The 22,579-nt window shown below is 43.1% G+C and overlaps 2 protein-coding genes across 6 annotated transcripts in view; both read right to left on the bottom strand.

Moving 5' to 3' along the window:
* Window positions 1-19,123, bottom strand: part of rapgef1b (Rap guanine nucleotide exchange factor (GEF) 1b) — an 82,861-nt gene extending 63,738 nt beyond the window's left edge. For 3 of the 5 annotated variants that reach the window (XM_065017291.1, XM_065017292.1, XM_065017289.1), the window contains exon 1: window positions 14,479-14,742. In XM_065017291.1, coding sequence (XP_064873363.1) covers window positions 14,479-14,563 — 85 coding nt within the window. In that variant the 5' untranslated portion in view covers window positions 14,564-14,742. Of the gene's footprint in view, window positions 1-14,478; window positions 14,743-18,818 lie in introns of those variants that run through there. The other 2 variants (XM_065017294.1, XM_065017290.1) reach the window with 2 other exon arrangements.
* Window positions 19,124-20,834: 1,711 nt separating this feature from the next.
* LOC115118648 (uncharacterized) lies at window positions 20,835-21,593 on the bottom strand. Its single transcript, XM_065018082.1, has one exon. It carries the CDS (start codon window positions 21,591-21,593, stop codon window positions 20,835-20,837), a length of 759 nt encoding a protein of 252 aa, XP_064874154.1.
* Window positions 21,594-22,579: the final 986 nt, after the last annotated feature.

Here is a 22,579-nt window from a genome sequence, read left to right on the forward strand (position 1 = left end):
TGCTAGCATAAACAACAAGCACACTCTCTCAGACAGACAGACCATACATGTAGGCCTAAACTCCTTCACGCCATGATGTCCACAGAGCCAAGGATAGAATTATGGTTATTATAGAATTTCTGTCACATGACCTCCAGTCAGTAGGCCCTGTCACGTGGTCACGTTTTCTACTGTTCTAGCTGGATGGATGGATGGATGAATGTGCGTGCGTGTGCGTGCGGTGTGTGTGGCCTGGTTGTGTGTCATTCCAGCCTGGGTACCGCTCCTGTTCCGTCCCCCCTGACGCCAGCCAGGTCACTGCCACTATTTCCTGCCCCTCCCCCCGCCGGCTCCCTCCCATCCTCTCTACCCGGATTCACAGCCATGAGCTGCCTGGGTATGCAACATGCTGACTAACCTAGGATCGCCAGGCTCACAATGCACACATACACAGAAATGAGATGCATGACACGCACCCACTTCAAGTGAGAGAGAGACTGGGCTTGCAGCAGGTCACCTGAGAAAAGCAGACTAACTAAAGCATCACAAACAAATAGAAATTAGGGCTGGGACAATTATCGCGATACTCGTATCGTGGCAAGATTTGACTTCTTTAGGAAAACAGCCCTAATGTTGGAAACAAACATCATTATCTTGTCATGCAGAGATACATATATATATTTTTTCCCAGCTACAGCGCACAATATTTTACATCCAGCAGGTTTTTAAAGCTGCACCATGCAGAAGTCCTCTTTGCATTCACATTGCTATGTTTATAAAGGAACCAATATGTTTTTCCAACATTCACTCAAGCAGGCTGGGTTTTAATAAAGTGCAGGACAAGTCTTTACACCAGAATGTGTTATCGGACAGCTAGATATACCTACTTACATTTTGGAAGCTAATAGATTGCATTCAGTTAAAATATGAGACATAAATTGTAATTTGTTTGGTAACAGAATAAATAGCAATAGAATAACTGCCGAATAAATGAAAATTGTACACCCAAGGTAGGCTACTGCTCCTTTAAGAGCTAGAATTTATGTTTATACCCTATGGTTGTTTATACAACCTTATGCTGTGATTCTCACCAAATATAGCCTTCTCACACTATTCAAACCCCACAATCATAAGCAGTTTATGAAGCTCTTAGCCTATAGATCACATATACAGTACCAGTCAAAAGTGTGGACACACCTACTCATTCAAGGGTTTATTGCCATATACAATGTAGAAAATGTCAAAAGAAAGAAAAACCATTGAATAAGTAGGTGGGTCCAAACCTGTGACTGGTACTGTATATAGATCACATATATTGCAAACAAATCATCTGAACTAAAAATGTCTGTGCGTCCTTGACAATCATTAATCAATACCCAATTTTTTTTCCCCTTCTCTTTTGTGTCACCAATGTGAGTGTTTATGGCAGGGGAAATGGTGTTGCAGTAGTCTAGTGTGAGGTACAGGAATAATGACAATCGAACCTGGAGAGCTTTGAGTTTACATTGTCCTAAAAAAGTGAACCAGAACATGGAATTCAAGCGAACCGAACCGAAACTACAAACTGACAGAAATGTCCATACGTCAGCTACATGGCAGGAAAATGAATGAGAGGTGAAAAATGAGATGACCCCTTGTCCTTCTTGTCTCTTATTCTGAAATGGTGCCACTTTCTTAGCCATCTTTCCTCTTGTTTATGGACTTTAGGGCCTTTTCTGTATTGATATAAATACTGTCAGTAGATCTAACAGTAGCTGAGAGCAGAGATACATATATCATCTGATCCAGGGAGATAAACACTAGGCCCTATGGCAGTAGTAGCTCTGTATGATGTGAACCACTGTTGTTTGGTGGTGGAGAGAGAGAAAGACAGAGAGGTGGGGGAGGAAGAGAGGGCGACAGAAAGACAGAGAGAAGAGAGAGAGAGCGGGAGATAGAGAGAGAGCCTCTAAAGCTCTTCAGACAGAGATACTCAAAGCACATACAGCCCCAGATCAGCCAAGTACTTCAGCACTACTTAAGTGTGAGCAAGCACTGATGATGATATGAGTAAATGACCTTTAGCACATTGTAGAGAAGATAGTACTACTAGCCCATCTCTCCGTCACTCACTATACAATCCTCCTCTGTTCATTCAGCTCACACTGTCAGTGCTGAGAGAGATGAGGACTATGGAGAGATAGTGGGCATCAGCTGGGAATCCTTCCACATATGAGATGTTCTGAGTGGGCAGGACTGGCCAGGAGAAATCCCTGCCGTGGTCTAGCCTCCAGACGGCCTGTTGCAACAGGAGAGGACGAGGACATGAGGAAGTGGGTCAGGCTAAGCCCGATGTACTCAAGCAGAAAGCCCACAAACTTCCTAGAGGGGCTAAAAGCAACCAACCGCCGCACTGCCTGATGGGATGACTAGTGTGTGTGCGTGGTTGTGTGTCATACTGTGTGACACAGGTGTCTGAGAGATGGGTGAGCGGTCACAGGGCTGCAGTGGGGTTGGGAAAGGAAGAGAGGAGGGAGAGAGCTCACACACCCTTCTCTGCTTACTATTTCAACTAAGATTCAGAAATGGATTAGTGGAGGAAGGAATACCCCTTTTCACCCCCCGACATGCCTAAACAGGGAGCCCTGAAGTTCCACATTCCCCACATGCCTTGTCCCATCCCCTAGTCAGCCCAAGCCAGTGCTATGTCTGCTCCCCTCCCCTCCTCTCCGGCTACAGAAACATTACACATAATATGAGGTTTAGTCTTTTACACTACACCACACCACATTACACTACACACACCACATTACACTACACACACCACATTACACTACACACACCGACTCCTGCAGGATGTACCCGGATCCACAAGGGGGCTTAGCCCCGTCTGTTTTCCTTTTAGATTCCCAAAAAGTGACAGGTTCCTGCTAAATCTCCACTAAGTTAGCACAATCGACAGAGCGCGGTGTGTGCATGGGGGCTATGGAAAACCACTGGGGTGCGGGGTTTCCGTTAGCCAGTGATTGCCTGCTTTTGGACGATAACATTTATGAAAAGCCGATGAATAAAATTATAGCCGGCCAAATTGTCCAGGCCTGCCACGCTGGTGAGCATAGCGAGAGAGGAGCCTTGGCCTAGGTTACTGTTGATCGCAAAGATTGAGGCCTTTTTCATTTAAGTAAAACGAAAGTTAGAGTACGCCTATAGTGAAAAGCCTACATTTCGTCGTATTTTGCAACCTATAGGACACCCGGCTGTGGTAGTAAAAAAATGTATTGGTTGCATTGGTGCATGCTGCACATTCATTCACCTCACTGAAAACGTCCTATTTTGTTTAGGAGGCTAAAACCATGATTTGGTCAAACAGTAAAGTACATTATCCTCATGATTCCTGTAATGAAAGTGTCTGCCTGCCCCTGTACCTGTTTCACTGGGGCCTGCTGCTGTGTCGAGCGAGCCACTTTCGCTCTCCTTTCAAATGCTCCCGGAGAAAGACGTGCTCTGATTGTATACCACTTTTTTATCCAATTGCTGGAAAAACACAGCTATCCTGTTGTCACAGATGGAGAGAGGATGTTCTCAGCTTTCTGTAGGTAAATGTTTTATTTTTCAACTCTATGAGCTCAATAGCAACTATTTCACAAAGATATTTATTATGGCTTGGAGATACAGAGCATGCAAAATGAGCATTGGTCATTGCGGGTGCTTAGGCCTCATTAGATGGTAGGCTACAACTGCAAAAAAAAATAAGGAAATGAAATGTACTGTTCGATTAATACACGGCTACTATGAGTGGGAATTATCTTGAGAGTTAGTGATCTATCTTTAGAGTAGTTGACCATTGGCAGTACAATGGCCTTACTGAAGAGCTCAGTGACTTTCAACATGGCACCATCAGTTTGTCAAATTTCTGCCCTGCTAGAGCTGCCCCGGTCAACTGTAAGTGCTGTTATTGTGAAGTGGAGACATCTAGAAGCAATAATGGCTCAGCCGTGAAGTGGTAGGCCACACAAGCTCACAGAACGGGACCACCGAGTGATGAAGCAAGCACGTAGCACTGACGTTGGAAGCAATGTCAGCACAAGAACTGTTCGTCGGGAGCTTCATGAAATGGGGTTTCCATGGCCGAGCCCCCGCACACAAGACTAATATCACCATGCGCATGCCAAGGTGCGGCAGGTAGCCTAGTGGTTAGAGCGTTGGGCCAGTAACCAAACGGTTGCTAGGTCGAATCCCCAAGCTGGCAAGGTAAAAATCTGTCGATCTGCCCACTGTTCCTAGGCCGTCATCGTAAATAAGAATTTGTTGCCTAGTTAAATAAAGGTTAAATTTAAAAAATGAAATAACATTTACTCAACACCATCTCTCAGTAGTCTACTACGCTTTTTAATAAAGCACTGTGACTGACTTTACAGGACTAATCATTTTTTCTATTGCTCGATTGCTCGATTCTATTGCTCTATTTGCAACCAAATGATGGGCTCGTGCCCCAGTGCAACCAGGGGAGTCTGTTAGTCTGAAGCCAGGCTACAAGGGGAAATGTCTGTATGGAAAAGTTGTGATATTGTAGTGGACTAAGATGACGCAGCCAAAGCAGGCTATTGAGCACCTACCTCCCTATTGAGCATCCTACCTCATTAGGGAGTTGCTCAATAGCCTGCTTTGGCCACGTCATCTTAGTCCATTACAATATCACAACTTTTTTTGACAGTTTTGGAATTTAAATTTAAAATTTTTAATGTATATCATTATTATTGTAGGCATATTTATTAATCCAAACCATTTCTTTAAATATGCAAAACGTGCATTGTTTAATTCTTTTGAGATATTTTCCTTAGCTAAATTAAGTTCGATCTGCCTTTTTAATAGTGTGCTCCGTATTTAGTTTAAGATAGGTTCTAAGTAGGCCCGTTGTAAAATGGTTATAAGTAGGCCCGTTGTAAAATGGTTATAAGTAGGCCCGTTGTAAAATGGTTATAAGTAGGCCAGTTATAAAATAAATATCAATATAAAATGTAAAGAAAGAAATCCAATGTTATTTGTTGCCTAGACTTTACTGCAAATGACACTCAAGTCTTGATAATACACTAATATTGCAGTTAGCCATGAGAGCCTTCATAATAGACTGCTTGTGACCACCCACACACTACTACACTTGGGAGGGAAAAAAACATCTTAAAGTATAAATAGAATGAAACAAACAAGCATTCTATTTTTGCTCTATTATAGTGGCCACTATAGTAGACATCGATCAAGTGAACAAGGCTACATGTGTTTAAAAATAGCATTCACGGAGTAATTCACACGTGTTACTGTCAATTTCAACACAACAAAAGCAATATCTTTGGGCTACACTGCACATTATTATATTGTACACTTTCTGCCTGTGGACATCTGTTCTACAATATGCCAGCAGATTATGATACCCTTTGTTGGCATAATTGATCTCTTTCAGGCAGAGTAACACCTGGCAAACCCTTTTTTATCCACTGTATTGAAAAAGTGAGAAAGAGGGAAGTGTCTGGTGTTCATTTCACCTCTATAGTGGCATCCAGCTTAAGCCAGGCCCAGCTCCAGCTCCACTTAATCCCTGAATCCACTTGTTTAACAAGCAACGCCTCATTTTAACCTAATTCTCTCATTCTGAAAATTAACCACATACTGTAAAGAGAAAACATTAGTTCGTTAGCTAGTTAACATTTCACACAGATTTCCAGGTTCCAGTAAGCAACTAACGCGTTATATCTTGAGGGATGGCAAGTTAACATATACTCACCCCATTCCGTACAAATGTGCGCAACCGCGACATTCAAACGAGGCTGCAAAGAAAACTAATGGGACTGTAGTGACTGTGTCGACTTCAAAATCCAAAATCTGTGGTGTGAACTACATTTCTATTCAAGCATTGATCGACATGGTAATGGCTCTATAGTATTGGAGAAAAGTTGAAAAAAAAAAAAACGGACCCTGTGACGTGTCATGCTTTACAGCAACGATTTCTCTCTCCACCAGGTGTAGCACTTCTCTCATCGTTTAAAAACAAGAAATGGACAGTGACGGGGTAAGTGGGGGGATACCTAGTCATTTTTTGCGTCGTCGTCACTGCAAGCGATCATGACTTTCAAAAGACAATGTTTACTTCTGAAGATCACTTTAGCACCGCCCTAAAAACCCGATTAAAATTCAACACAAACCTTCAAAAAGGTATGTAATGACACATTATATAAACTCTTGTTTTATTTACATTTTAGAGGCGATAAGTTGATAAATTGGACAGATCGAGGGGGGAAAAAAGCCGTTTTCCCACACGACATCTCTCCTTCTCACTATCACACATTAGTTTCGCTTCCCCACCCACCATTTATAAAAAGATCAGACGGAGCTCATTGCCTGCTTGAATTATGCAGAAACGGGCAGAGGTGGAGGTCATGTCATTAATTTTGTTGGAAAGAGGAGAAATTGTGCTTTGCAATGGTATTGATATTACAGTTGATCTGGAAGTATTACGTTTTTGGGGTGCTAAAATAAGGTCAATTGGATCAAGGCGATGTACAAACGTGAGTGAGTTTACGTTACCTTAGCGAATTGGTTAGGTTACTAACGTTAGGTTATTAACATCAGATTAGCTTTTTTTTATGTTTACTTTATTAGCCAGCTAATTTTCACACCATAAACTCAATTATTTGAACAGTTAAGTTGGCTAATGTTGCTCAACATTTCTCTGGCTAACTAGCAGAGAATTCGATCCAGCTAGCAAGATATAATGCCAGCAACTTGTTCCACCACACTTTCTCAGTCACCTAACCTTTCTCAAATGTTAGTTGTTTTTTGGTTACAGCTCATGAAGTACGCTTCATCACCTTCTCTCCCGTACCCGTGGTCAGGCTTCTCACCTACCTCTTTGTTATCGTTCTGGGGACGTGCTGCTGTAACTGGTAAACTGACTTTGCACTTTCTGCTGTCGTTCCAGAGCACGTATTGATGCTGTAACTAGCAAATTGGTTGTCTCTTCTCTCCTCAGTCTCTGTACTGTATTCTGTTGTTATGTAAACGATTAGCTGAGCCTTGGATACAGCCAGTATTGCTACAAATGTGCATCACTCGTTCGATTACAGCCAGTAGTGTTCCAAAGCCCCCCTCTCAAACTTTTCTCATCGGATCTACACAAATCACGTAGGTCACCCATTTTGGATTCAAAACGGCAAATGTCGCCGAAAGGTAACTATTTGCATTCCTGATGAAGGTAGTGCTCACAGGCACTCCAACTTACTCCGACAGTTGAACTTGAGGCGCGGAAGACTGTTTTACGCTTCTATCTGTATAGCAGACGCAGTAGCTTATCTGACAGGTATAAAGAAATTAATGGCGGTGTCGTATCATGCATAAGTATATCTCCCTCTCTCTGGGGCTAGGACTTAGCTTCTCTTCCATACCATAACATATACACACACACATATAAAACACACACACAGTACCAGCCAAAAGTTTGGACACACCTATTCATTCAATGGGTTTTCTTTATTTTTTTTTACTATTTTCTAGAATAATAGTGAAGACATCAAAACTATGAAAAAACACATATGGAATCATGTCGAAACCAAAAAAAGTGTTAAATATGTTTTACATTTGGCAATCTTCAAAGCAGCCACCCTTTGCCTTGACAGCTTTGCACACTCTGGGCATTCTGTCAACCAGCTTCATGAGGTAGTCACCTGGAATATATTTCGATTAACAGGTGTGCCTTGTTAAAAGTTCATTTGTGGAATTTCTTTCCTTCTAAATGCATTTCAGACAATCAGTTGTGTTAGCCATATCTGGTAAAAGACCAAGCCCATATTATAGCAAGAACAGCTCAAATAAGCAGAGAAATGACAGTCCATCATTACTTTAAGACATGAAGGCCAGTCAATCTGGAAAATTTCATGAACTTTTACCATTTTTCAAGTGCAGTAACAAAAACCATCAAGCGCTATGAGAAAACTGGCTCTCATGAGGACTGCGACAGGAAAGGAAGACCCAGAGTTACCTCTGCTGCAGATGATACATTCATTAGAGTTAACTGCACCTCAGATTGTAGCTGTTCAGAGGAGACTGCATGATTCAGGCCTTCTTGGTCAAATTGCTGCAAAGAAACCACTACTAAAGAACACCAATAAGAAGAGACTTGCTTGGGCCAAGAAACACGAGCAATGGCCATTAGACCGGTGGAAATTCGTCCTTTGATCTGATGAGTCCAAATTTGAGATGTTTGGTTCTAACCGCCGTGTCTTTGTAAGACGCAGAGTGGGTGAATGGATGATCTCGGCATGTGTGGTTCCCACCGTGAAGCATGGAGGAGGAGGTGTGAAGGTGCTTTACTGGTGACACTGTCTGTGATTTATTTAGAGTTCAAGGCACACAAAACCACAGGATTTTGCAGTGATACACCATTCCATCTGGTTTGCACTTTGTGGGATCATTTGATTTTCAACAGAACAATGATCCAAAACACACCCCAAGGCTGTGTGAGGGCTCTTTGACCAAGAAGGAGAGTGATGTTGTGCTGCATCAGATGATCTGGCCTCCACAATCCCCTGACCTCAACCCAATTGAGATGGTTTGAGATTACTTAGACCGCAGAGAGAAGGAAAAGCAGCCAACAAGTGCTCAGCATATGTGGGAACTCCTTTAAGACGGTTGGAAAAGCATTTTACGTGAAGCTGATTGAGAGAATGCCAAGATTGCCTTGACAGCTTTGCACAAAGTGTGGCTACTTTGAAGAACACAAAATATATTTTGATTTGTTTAATAATTTATTGGTTACTACATGATTCCATGTGTTATTTCATAGTTGTGATGTCTTCACTATTATTCTACAATGTAGAAAATAGTAAAAATAAAGAAAAACCCTTGAATGCGTAGGTGTTCAAACTTTTGACTGGTAATGTATATACATTTTAAATATTAATATAGTGTACACCTAAGCCAATAGGCCTATGGATGCAATGCCCTGATGCATTTAATCCTCAAATCTCTGACAGCTGAACAGTGAGGTGGACAATTATTGTTTTAGGAAAGTAAAAAACAATGAAACAATAGGTTTTGCATATGCTACTGATCAAAACACAATGAATAGTAATTAGTTATAGGCTGTTTTTAAGGACACGTAAACGTTTAAAAAACAATCTAGCTGGTTGGTTTTGATCAAAATCTTGCTTTAGTGTGTAGGGCGCTGTCCATGGTGCTGATAGAGTGCAGCGGAGATTTCACGCCAACCTGTCAATTGTTGGTCAAAAGCATGAGCTTTTGTTTTTGGTGGTATAGCGTGATATAAGCAGAATTCAAAAGAATTCCAATGCAAGAACCCAAATGATGTATAGCTACTTATCGGTATGTTTCATCATAGAAATAGATCTATTATTTCTTGGTAGCCAATTGGTTTGTGTGGTAGGTAATGGAACTATCCTTATTGGAAACGTGTTTATGGTAGGCTGACATTGCTTCATTGATTACGTGGGGCAAATTTGATTCACAGAAGTGTATTGTGCCATATCACAACGTGTTGCTGAACTCATGAGCGGCATGATTTTCCTGAAGTGGGCCTATAGGTCTATTTATTTGGCAAGATAGCTGTGCATGACTGCATCTCACTGTAGTAGGCTGTAGGCTACATCTCACAGTAGTAGGCTGTAGGCTACATCTCACAGTAGTAGGCTGTAGGCTACATCTCACAGTAGTAGGCTGTAGGCTACATCTCACAGTAGTAGGCTGTAGACTGTTTTGGTTATTTGGATCTCCGTTCACCTTATGTTTACTGCGTTTGTTTACTGTTAATGTAACTAGCCTAAATATAGATTGTGTCATGCCTTTATCGAGCTGATATTTTGTTGACTAGGCCTACTATTTGGTAGCTCTGTTTTGTTCTGTTCACATTCACAGTTGTGTCGGTATTCTAAGCCAAACTGCTATTCAGTAACCAATGACCCCGCAGTCTGTCTTGCCCTGACCTGAGAGAGCCTTATGATGTCTCTATTTTGGTTTGGTCAGGGTGTGATTTGGTTGGGCATTCTGTGTTTTGTTTTCTATGTTTCGGCCGGGTATGGTTCTCAATCAGGGACAGCGGTCTATCGTTGTCTCTGATTGGGAATCATACTTAGGTAGCCCTTTTTCCCTCCTTCAGTGTGGGTAGTTGACTTTTGTTAAGGGCACTGGAGCCCTGTAAGCTTCACGGTTGTTTCTTCGTTTGTTGTTTTGTTGGTGACATTTTAAATAAAAGGAAAATGTACGCTCACAACGCTGCACTTTGGTCCACTTCTTTCGACGGCCGTGACAGAGTCTCAACATTTTAACCTTGTTTACTGTGGTATTGCGTGATTTAATCAGAATTCAATCATTCCAATGCAAGAACCTCAACAATAGTTTTACTCCCTCCCTAAATTCAATTGCCCCCTTACCTCCGCATGCTTCAATTCTGCTGGTGCCTAGACGAACGAGTGTGCTCACATACTCCCTTAAAGTGGGGCGGCAGGGTAGCCTAGTGGTTAGAGTGTTGGAAGGTTTCAAGTTCAAACCCCTGAGCTGACAAGGTACAAATCTGTCGTTCTGCCCCACTGTTCCCACTGTTCCTAGGCCATCATTGAAAATAAGAATTTGAACTGACTTCCCTGGTTAAATAAGGGTAAATTTAAAAAAAATTAAAAGACCTTTGCTTGAAAAATGAGAAAAAGCGGCAATATTACTTTGTCTATCTTGAGGTGCCGTAGTCAGTATACACATCTTCAAAATAGTCCGAATAAATCTAAGACAACTCAATTGACATCTAAGATTTGGTGCAGTATTTATTTGGTAGTATTTGGCAGTATTTCTTAAGTGAAAAAATGTGCATAAAACGAGTCGTCCATCATTGAATGTCAACAAACACTTCATTGAATAATCACTACTGTTGACCAATGACTGACATAGGGGCGAAGACTTTGGCTACCGAACTTCACGTTGCCTCGAGAAAAAAAACCTGGTGTTCATGAACAGCGGAGAGAAAAGAAAAAAAAACTCTTACCCAGGACCAAAATGAACAAAAACGTCACAAAATATCGTCATAATATACGCATGAACTGTTCCGAATGGGAGGCATGCAGAGCTTTAAGTCACTGTATCCTGGTGCCGGGTCTGCTACAGGACAATAAAGTGTGTATGTGCACGTTCAGTGAGTGTACAAAACATTAAGAACAACTGCTCTTTCCATGACAGACTGACCAGGTGAAAGCTTTGAACCCTTATTGATGTCACTTGTTAAGGGCGGCAGGTAGCCTAGTCATTAAGAGCGTTGGGAAAGTAATCGAAAGGTTCCTAGTTCGAATCGCTGGTTCCTAGCAAATCTGTCGATATGCCGTTGAGCAAGGCACTTAACCCTAATTGCTCCGGATAACAGCATCTGTTAAATGACAACAAAAAAAGTCCAATCAAATCAGTAGATGAAGGGGAGACAGGTTAAAAGAAGGATTTTAAAGCATTGAGACATGGAGTGTTTGTGTGCCATTTGGAAGATGAATGGGCAAGACAAAATATTAAAGTGCCTCTAAACGGGGTGTGGTAGTAGGTGCCAGGCACACCGGTTTGTGTCAAGAACTGCAACGCTGCAGGGTTTTTCCTGCTCAACAGTTTCCCGTGTGTATCAAGAGTGGTCCACCACCCAAAGGACATCTCGCACAACTGTGGGAAGCATTGTAGTCATCGGCCAGCATCGCTGTGGAACACTTAACACGCTGTAGTAGGGCTAAATCAATATCAATAATTAGGTAATTACATCCCTCAATAACGATATAAAAACATATAGATTCATTTTCAATAATGTCAACATAGAATAATTAGGTACAGCAGTCCATTTCCCTTCTGACACAGCAGGAATGTGCGGAGAAGTGACAATATGCACTAAAAACCATTTAAAACCTCGAGTGATGGAGTAGCCACTGTTAACCACGAAAAATGAGTGATGTAGGTGAAAACAGTGGCAGTGATAGCCATGGAAAGGAGCCGCTTTCAACGAATAAATGATTGATAAAAAGGGTTAAACTGTTTCAGTAATTTGGAAGTGGTTTGGCTTCTTGAAGTCCGACAAAGAGCAGAGCAATGTTTGGTGCAAATTGTGCCGTAGACAGGTGGCTAAGAAGTCTGGTAATACGACAGACCTTTTTCAACATCTGAAGCAAAATCACTCTTTGGAACATGCAGGAAGTTTGAGATTGCGCCACGGTATTGATAAACGCCCCTCAAGCTCCAGCCAATCTAGGGATGTTTGCCCAAAGCAGTCAACACTGACATTGCTTATGCCATACAATCAAACATCAAAAATACGTCACAAATGCTAATATGCATTGCTAAGGACATGCTACCAATTAGCACAGTCAAAAAGGAAGGTTTCAAGAGGGTTATCAATTTCATTGACCCCAGGTACATGCTCCCTGGCTGCAAACATAAAATTATACTTGAAGGAAAATTGTTCTGTGTGTAACTCACAACATTAAAAAAATAGAACCTTTATTTAACTAGGCAAATCAATTAAGAACAACTTCTTATTTATAATGACGGCCTAGGAACAGTGGGTTAACTGCCTTGTTCAGGGGTAGAATGTGGCACATTCTGGCTCAACACTCTAACCAGTTTGTTCAGGCATTATTGAATTTGAAGCAGATATGCAACTTTTAAACATTATTTGATTAATATTGTGATGATTATCGTTATCGAATGAAAAAAATATATAGATATCGTAATAATTTATCTATCATATCACCCAGCCCTACGTTGTAGATTCCGACGATTCCGACAAATTGAGGCTGTTCTAAGGGCAAAGGAGGGTGCAACTCAACTCATGTTTTATACAGTCATGTGCGCACTCAATGTGGACCCAAACCAAGTAAATGACTGATTATCCAAAGACAGAGAGGTGAAGGTCAAAAGTGATAGAGATGGTAACATTTCCTGAGCAAAAAGCACAAAGTGAATTAGTGGCTATGCACCTATATCAGCACTTGCAGCCAAGATATTTGCAGGCAGGGACCCACCTGTACTGATGCGTGGGTCAGCTTTGGTTGCAGTGAGGCTTATAGTGACTGTCTAACTACTGTACTAGCTAGCGGGTTTTCAGATCTCCCACCAGTCTGTCTGACACAGACTACTACTCACACACTGCTGAGCCCCAATTAGCCTCATCACCACAGCTGAGGTGATTGCACAGGCCACGATGGGCACACACACACACACACACACACACACACACACACACACACACACACACACACACACACACACACACACACACACACACACACACAAACAAACTGGGGTCCTCAGACACTCTTTACCACCTGCCAGGTTAAACGCAGCAGCAAAGTTTCATTAGGCTTCATGGCGCACGGCGTGTTTTCAAAACATGGCATTACGCCACTCAGTGCTATGTAATTACACGATGGACACAACCACCTCAATCATGGAGCCTCTTCTCTCCATGCAAGCCTAGCAGCACACCTGGGTCTCTAGGTTCACACACTGCTAACTGGCTGAGCCGAAGAGGCAATGATTACGAAGCTAAATAAAAAGGGCTAATATGGCTAACGCTAAATATTGTAAATGTTGCTGCTACCTTTCACATAGCACAGATTGACAAGGCCACCGACTAGTAGTTTGAGACTCCCCAAACAAAACTGACCAAGAACAAGCGAAATCAATGGTTTTCAGTTTATATTTTTTGGAATAGCCTAACCAAAATTTAAACAAAAAAAAACAGTTTCTGAAGTTGGTGGATGTACAGATGGATGAAACAGTGAGACAACTCAGTGTTGAGAGCCTAGGCACATGCAGTCTAGTCTGGGCAGGCTGTAGAGAGCTGTGGCTAGTGGCCTCTGGCTGGCTGGGTCCACCCTAGACTTCAGCACAGCAAATGAGCACCTTCACAAAAGCCACACTACACAAAAAACCTAGGGAGGAATGTCCCCAGCGCTTCATTTCTGCCAGCACTTCTATTTTTCTTTACATAAAAGCTCTAAAACAGGATGGCTTTGACAGGCTGGTCTTTGAGAAGAAAAGAACACAAGAGCCAGGTTTGTCCATCCATCCCCCAAAAAAGAAAAATGCAAGCATGGATACATTTAGCACAAGAACAAATAGGCCTGCTGAGGTGCAATGGTGAAGTATTTTTAATTTGGCTTTATATTTAAGTCATTTAGCAGACACTTTTCCAAAGCAATTTACAGGAGCAATTAGGATTAAGTGCCTTGCTCAAGGTAACTTCAATTTTTAGTAGAATTTACCATGAAAGGCTTGCCAAAAATGCAGAGTTCTAAAAAAAAGTATGTAAAAATAGTCAAACAAGAAATAAAATACACAAGAATCAAGCTACTGTATATACAGTACCAGATCAATGTGCATTGAGTTTGTCTTGTGTTCAGTACCGCCAAACTCTTGAAACATCATTTAACCATACACGTCACTGTAGTCTTCAAATGACAGCAATCCCTGTTGATGCGACCATCTGTGTTGGTTTACCTGGCTGTTGCTCATCTAGTTCTCCCTGTAAAGAGGACTCTGTATCTTCAGAAGAGCCTTGGCTCTTCCAGCTTAAGTTTCCCATCCAGGAGACCTGAAGTCCTCTGATCAGACACTTGGTCCAGGTCGTCCAGTTTGATTCAACTGTGAGCTTGTTCTGTCCAACCACTGTTTGCAGTCACCTCAATGGAATGTAGGCAACCTAGCCTAAGATGATGATCACCAACCAATTTACAGAGTCAAAATAATTTCACAACTGTTGTTTACAGTCAAGCCACCGCTGTGTGATGAACTCCACAGTTCATTTAGAATGTGAATTGGCCAATCTTCTGTCTATGACTGTCAGTCATAATAATCAGTCACTGAACTTGCGTCCCATGACTCTGCTTGACTCAGACCACATAACATGGGCTGAAATATCAAAAATAGAACAGCCTTAACGATGAGCTGGATCAAAAGTTTCCTCCAATCACAAGAGGTTGAAGAATAATCTAGTTAAAGTCTTGAGAAATATGTCCGCAGTCACGTACTCTCGTCTCCTTCAGCAGTGTTTCTCAATAAACAAGTCAGGACAATCATCAGTCCATGACAGTCTGTATCAGTGACGTCCAGAGAAGGCTTGATTGAATATTGATTGACATTTAGACCACAGGGGTCGCAAGGACCGGGTCCATGATGTAAACACAGTGATCAAATCACTTGCCCTGCTGCATCAGATGACAGAACACCCCGGAAAACCAGGAAGTCACTGGAACAGGTACAAGGGTGGATGCTGGATGTTGCACAACCCGTGTGAGAAGTCGCTTCAGTGCTAACAGTTCCTGTACAAGAGTGGTTCCATAAAGAGAAGATGGTTGTGACTCCAGGAAACATTTATTATAGGGCTCCACAACTGATGCCAGAAATGCAACAGTGAGTGTTCTGTTGGAGAAAGACTGCTTTCCTCCAGTGTAGTCTTCAGCGCTTGCATCGCTCTCCTCCATCCATTTGTTTGTAACTCCATTCCCACCCGGCCTCCAGTCTCCGCCCTCTCGGTCTCCCTCTCAACACACTTGTGCGCTCCTAAACACATAATTACAGCCCATGTAGGCCTATAGGGTAAATGCAAGTCTCATTACAAGGGTGAGTAAAAATACTTCATTTCCACCAAACCTCAACATTGCAGCACCAGGGCTTATAGCTGAGGACCCTGGTAGTCAGCCAAATGTAGATGAACCCTGTGAGACACCTTATAGTCATAACCAGAGCTTCTAAATACATGACTCTGGTCATATCAATAACAGATACTCTGTACCCCGTTTGTTTGTAGAACACTAGAGATGGGAGAATACTGTCTGTGTCTGTCTATATAGTGTAGCAAAGAGGCAAAATATCTGTGATTAATTTTTTTATGCAGTCAGCAGTCACTGTGCTACCTGCTCATCCAGACGACTTGTTGCCTGGTCTGTAAGGCGTGTGCGTGCATGCGCACACACACACAGCTGGGGGTAAGGCAGGCAGAGTGGCTAAAATAAGGAACTGATGTTCCGCTGAGGCCGGCAGCTCCATTGGCTCTGTCCAATCAGGGAGAAGTCACTGAGCTAATTATAAAGCCTGGGGGGGTAGTGGTGGATGTGGCAGACATGAGCAATATGTCTGGAACATCAAATCGCAATAAACTCACATTTTTGAATCGCAATACATATAGAATCGCAGTACATATCATATCGGCACCTAAGTATCTATGGGGGAAATAGCCTGAAACAACCTACTCCTAGATAGAGTCAAACGAACAGTCCAGCCCAATGCTGCTCACCACCCCCACCTAGTCTGTGACAAACTGGACCCAAACTACAAGTCTCTTTGTACGGTGAAGGATGTTGAAATCCCTTGCTGGCCTATTTCACTGTTCCCCTCCACCCCAGGGGTAGAAGTTGTTTAAATTTTACTAACTAAAAATATAGCCTTGAGAACAACTGTCACAGCAACAAACATTTACAGATGCAAAAAGGAAAAATCAACAGGCCGTCACACACACAGCTTGTAGTAGTACAATGGATCCCCATTCATTCGAAAGCACTTCAAAACAGCATTGAGGACCCCTTTCCTTCATCAGTTTACCCTAGTGCTAAGGGTGCTAAGACAAGTTTCAAGTTTTATTGTCACGTGCACCAGTACAGTGCAATGCATGTCTTGCTCGCTCTTTACCAACAATGCAGTACTGCATTAAAAAAAAGTTCAGTATAACAAACACACAAGAAATATAAATAAGTAGAACACAACAAACACACACACAATTAATTCTTCCTCTACCCAGTTAATGTTCTCACTGTGGGAGGAAAACACTAGGATGTGAGATTGGCTTCCTGCTGTTGTTAGCTTTTGGGCGACACCAGAGGCACAGCATTTGTTACTGTTGAAGCCGTCCTAGTGAACGGGTGGTGTGTGTGTGTGTGTGTGTAAGATTGGGTTGCAGTCAGGACAGCCACCCTCTGGATGCCATCCCTAGTGCCTTCAGCAGACAAAAACTCAGAACATTTCCAAACAGGTGATGGTGTTTCTCCCCACTGGGCCTGAGACAGCAGCAGCAGGACACTGTGACCATGGCGAAAACGGAGCGTGTTGATGTGGCCTGTGACATCAGTGCAAACACCAGTGACAACGAATCTGTCAGAATGATAATAGGCTAGATAGAAATGTACACTAGCACAGACGCACGCAGATCAGGCACACAGCCTACCTAGCCTAAGTGGGAAATCAAATGTAAACAGCAAACTACCCCAGTGTCATATGTAAGCACACAGTCTTCCTATCTGCTTCAGTTCAAGTACTGCCCTGTCTGTCAAGGAATTAGTTAAATGATCTCCTCTTAACCATGAGACTGAGCTATCGGAAGTCTCCTTAGGGCCCACACACCATAAACACTTCCTTTAAATTCTCTCTCTCTCAAACAAAACATATGCTTCGTTTTCACCAGCTCTGCTACACACCCAGTCCAGTCCGTATGCCACTGGTGTGCATATCTGCCTCCATTGTTTCCGTGGTGCACATGCCAGGCCTAGTCCTGGTTTCCAGCATAGTCTGTTGCTCTTCCCTGGGGGGGGGGGGGCATACAGTGTCTGGGATCGATGGGCACACGTGGAACAGAAAGTGACGTTCAAACAGGTGACCCGGTAAACACGAGCAGGTAGCAAAAGCCCAAGAGACCAGCCAGACAGCCCCCCACTTACGGCATTCACTCATAGGACAGAAAACAATTACTATACTTTATTTGTGAGCAAAACACGACCTTTAAAGTCACATCTCTCTCTCTCTGTGTGCACATCACGGCGGCTCAGCCAATCCATGGCTACTGCCATAACTAATTGACCAACAATCAGAAACTTTACCTCTGTTTGGAGTACTCTCTCTCCATGGACAACACTCACACCCCCGCCCAGTGAGCTGCAGGCATCACCGCCCAAGGTTGAGAGGCGAAACCCGGAGACAGCTGGAGGGGTGGAATACTAGTAGGGAAATCGTTTCAAAAGCGGTGTCAGACCCACCTCTGTTTACATCCCATTGCACTGAACACCGTGTGTATTGATATGCTTTATATTGCACACTGTTAACGTTTTCATCCCAATGTGGATATACCGTCAATAGTGTGCCAGACTGCTCGAAAAGCAGTCAATAGTGTGCCAGACTGCTCGAAAAGCAGATATGCCACGTTCACAATGGAAAGTCAATTTGACAACACATGGAGTGTGTGATATTACTCCGATTTGATTGAAACCCCAGTTACAGCTGGTGGGTTAATAAATTGAGTGCGCTAAAGTTACGGAGCCAGCTTGCAAGGTAATTGGCTACCACACGAGACACGCTTGCCAGCTGTGTGGTCCCACTGTTTTTATCATCCATCCAGGCAGCGGATAACTACCGTTTTCTTCAACGGGCTAAGCTAACCTTAGGTATGAAACATCTGAAAATGAGAAAGGGTAAATTGACGAAGCTGATAACTAATGTTTACAGTCATTACTTCGACTACTTAGCCAAATATAAGATTGCTGCTTAAGATACGTAAGGTAAAGAGCTCGCACGGGCTAGCTGGAATGTTGGCTAACTAGCTAGCTTTTCTATGCCGCTATCCCGACTCACATCTTTAGCATGGAACACCCGTTTGTTCGACTGGATAAGACAGAAGACCAATCTCCTACACACAAGCACGGCTAGCAAAAAGCTTGTCCTATGTGTGCCGGACAAAATTTGAAGACCCCTGAACGAGACTCTCAAACCGGGCCTACCCATCCCCAATGCGTGATATCCCAGTACCTGACTTTGTGCAGGGGTATGATGAGAGGCCAGTCGGCTGGGCTGCTTACCTTGCTTACTCTCTATTTTCCCCGACATTTCGTAACCAGCAGTGATTTCACTCCCTGTAAAATTTTTAATTAAAATAAAACTTAACTAGCCAGAAACCAACGCGTCTCCCTCGATTATTCCTGTATTCTTGGCTCACATGTGTCAGTAAGATGAATTCGTTGGAGGTACGAGACCAGATTTGTGGCACACACATCGATGTGTGAAACTGTTTCTGTCGGTCTCCAAGCAATTTTCACTGAGCGGAGAGTCCAACACAGGAGCGCTGCCTTGACCCCGCGCGTCCTCGGCATGATGCACAACTGCACCTCCTCGCGCATGGAATTAGCTACGTCATTCTTTCAACAAGAAGGATTTCAATGGAAAGTGCCCCCTGTGGCAACAACCTGTGAAGCATTTTGGGCTAGTTAGAGCTGACTAATACAATAAAACCGTTTATAACAATAGTCCAACCAAATACAATAGGCGTATACATTTGTATTTAGGTTTATTTGAAATCTTTATAAAGTCAACCTTGGCTGTATATATAACTGTTGTCAGAGTGCCCTCTACTGGATATTTTGTAAAGTCTAAGTATTATATATTATAAATTATAAAATATACTGTATGTGGTTGCTCAGTGTCTGTCAACCCTGGTGGTCCTAACACACAATCATATGCCTACTTAAAGGACATAATCCTGGTTTAGTGCATAAATTAAAGCACTCACAAAGCAGTCTCTGGCATATTATGAAGTAGTCAGTGTGAGGATGCTCTTATCTTCTTGTTCTGAATCATTTATATGACTGGCAGAGTGGATCTGTGTTCCATCCTGTCAGTGTTGAGTGATCTGGGTCATCCTTTACCCACCCGCTGATCTCCTGAGGGGCCAGGGATGAAGAATGGAGTGGAATCTTGGACCTCAAGCTGAGAGGTTGACATGGACATGACTCAAGCTTTTCTCCCAAATCTTCTGCATTTCTGGTATATCACTGTTGAGTTATAGTACATTGTCCTATCAATGTGTACATATAGTACATTGTCCAACCAATCGTAATTGCGGCAGAAATATTTGCAATGTGAGAGGAGTGTACTAAGTCACAGGCAGCAGGTCTGCCTTCTGACTTTAGGGTGTGTGTGTGTGTGTGTGTGTGTACACTGTGTTTGGAGTGCATTTCCAGGGGCTATGGTGAAATCCCAGAGAGGAAAAACGGAACAGTGAGTTCCTGAGCAGAGACTATCCTGTCAGGACAGGATAGCGCTCTGCTCATTGACAGAATGATTGTCTGCTAGTTAGCTGTTTCCCTATGGGTGCCTCAACATACAGCACAGCTAATGCCTCTGCCAGTTTCTTCTACGTATCTCTAAGCTCCTGCTATTTACTCCATATCACTGAGTGATTAGTCATTCTATTCAATATTGTTCACATTATTCATTTTGACTGTCACCCACAGTGTTGTTCATTCGCTGCAGGTAAGATTTGTTTGATAGTGTCACCCACAATGTGATTTTTTATGTAGAGACGTTAGTGTACTTTGTAAAGTGGTGTGGCGTGTAGTAGATATGACCAACTTTTCCCAGGGACTTTATTAGGAAATAGAGGAAAGAGGAAGTAGAATATTGATGATGATATTTATATATATCAGTGTAGTCAACTCAAGGGTTGGTCCCTATATTAATACGGGTATTTTCCACAGAGCATTACGGTACTGTATTCCAGTGTTAGGCAATCCTGGTCCTGGTACATGATGCTACAGCCACATTTACTCCAAACAGTGACAATGTAACATACTTTGGCCTTTCCGCTTCTAGTGATCACCTGGTGGTGTGATGGTTTGTCGCCATTTTTGGTAGAATCAAAGATTGTGCAGTCATGTTTCCAGTTTTCACCCTTTTGCTAGAACCAGAATAGAATAGCTACTGGCGAACACCTAGGGGCCACACTTTGACAACACACTCTTAGTGACAAAAAAAAGACAGATGAAAAGCAAAGCACTGCCATTATTTTCTTTTCCACCAAGCGGTGCTCAAGTTCTGCGTTAGATCCATCTATGTTTAGACCGGGACTGCACTGAGTCTCCATTGGAGGAGGACTGCACTGAGTCTCCATTGGAGGAGGACTGTACTGAGTCTCCATTGGAGGAGGACTGCACTGAGTCTCCATTGGAGGAGGACTGCACTGAGTCTCCATTGGAGGAGGACTGTACTGAGTCTCCATTGGAGGAGGACTGCACTGAGTCTCCATTGGAGGAGGACTGTACTGAGTCTCCATTGGAGGAGGACTGTGCTGAGTCTCCATTGGAGAAGGACTGTACTGAGTCTCCATTGGAGGAGGACTGTACTGAGTCTCCATTGGAGGAGGACTGTACTGAGTCTCCATTGGAGGAGGACTGCACTGAGTCTCCATTGGAGGAGGACTGCACTGAGTCTCCATTGGAGGAGGACTGCACTGAGTCTCCATTGGAGGAGGACTGCACTGAGTCTCCATTGGAGGAGGACTGCACTGAGTCTCCATTGGAGGAGGACTGTACTGAGTCTCCATTGGAGGAGGACTGCACTGAGTCTCCATTGGAGGAGGACTGTACTGAGTCTCCATTGGAGGAGGACTGCACTGAGTCTCCATTGGAGGAGGACTGTACTGAGTCTCCATTGGAGGAGGACTGCACTGAGTCTCCATTGGAGGAGGACTGCACTGAGTCTCCATTGGAGGAGGACTGCACTGAGTCTCCATTGGAGGAGGACTGCACTGAGTCTCCATTGGAGGAGGACTGCACTGAGTCGCCGTTGGAGGAGGACATTGTGCAACATGTTGGATTGGATTCAGTATGACCTGGTTTCAGAACAATAACAGTACAGTATACTGTTACTATGGTAATAACATCTAATTAAACCTCTAACCCCCCCCAAAGGAAGTAGTATTGTAAGAACTTTCTGATTATTCAAATGGAAAAGTCTAAATGGAATCCTTGGGAAGTCCTAACTCTGATATCATACGGTTAGGGTTTAGGGTCAGGACGTCCCAAGGATCCCGGATAGCACTAACCATATTCAAAGTGCCTGTTCTCACATAATGTGATAAATCAGATTATTATCCTGCTTTAACAAGACTGTGAGAAGTTTGGGTATGGTTTGTGGTCAGAGGTTTAAATTCGACTTTATGGATCAAATAATCGGTTAATCAGGGGTGATGTGGAAGTTCCAGAGATGGACTGGTTTTGGTTCTGACTGCGGGACTGACCTGTTCTGGATCTGTTTTACAGAAGGCCACCAGTAGATAACAAGTGGTTTAGTCTGGATCTCAGGAGCATAGTGAGCCTGTTTTTAGAATAGTAGGATGTTAGTACAGAGGGAGCAGAGAGACGTAGCCTAAGTTTGATCTCCACGATGGTGAGCGTAGAATGGAGAGCTTAAACCCAGTTTAGGTGTCCGTTAACCTTGGGCTAGCCACCTGGGACTCTCCCTCCCTCACACATCAGAGAGATGCAGAGAGAGGGAGGGGTCAGTGGGGCTTAGAAAGACTGAATACATTTTCAGAAGGAGAAAAAAAACACTCAACAACAAATGGAGTCCTCTGTCTTTGGCCCCTCTGCAATGACACGCCATCGACTGCATTTCTCAGAAGCATTTTGTTCAATGGCGGAATTAAGATAAACGGCCCAAGATAGCGTTGGGGGAGGTTTGAACCCTAGCCGATACAGCCAGGAGATTGGAGGGTTGAGCCGTGGGCAAAGAGGATGAAGTGTCTAGGTTGGAACCCACTCAATACTGCATGAGTAGAGTACTC

This window comes from Oncorhynchus nerka, linkage group LG4 (genome assembly GCF_034236695.1).
Source record: "Oncorhynchus nerka isolate Pitt River linkage group LG4, Oner_Uvic_2.0, whole genome shotgun sequence".
In the NCBI taxonomy this organism is placed as follows: Eukaryota; Metazoa; Chordata; class Actinopteri; order Salmoniformes; family Salmonidae; genus Oncorhynchus; species Oncorhynchus nerka.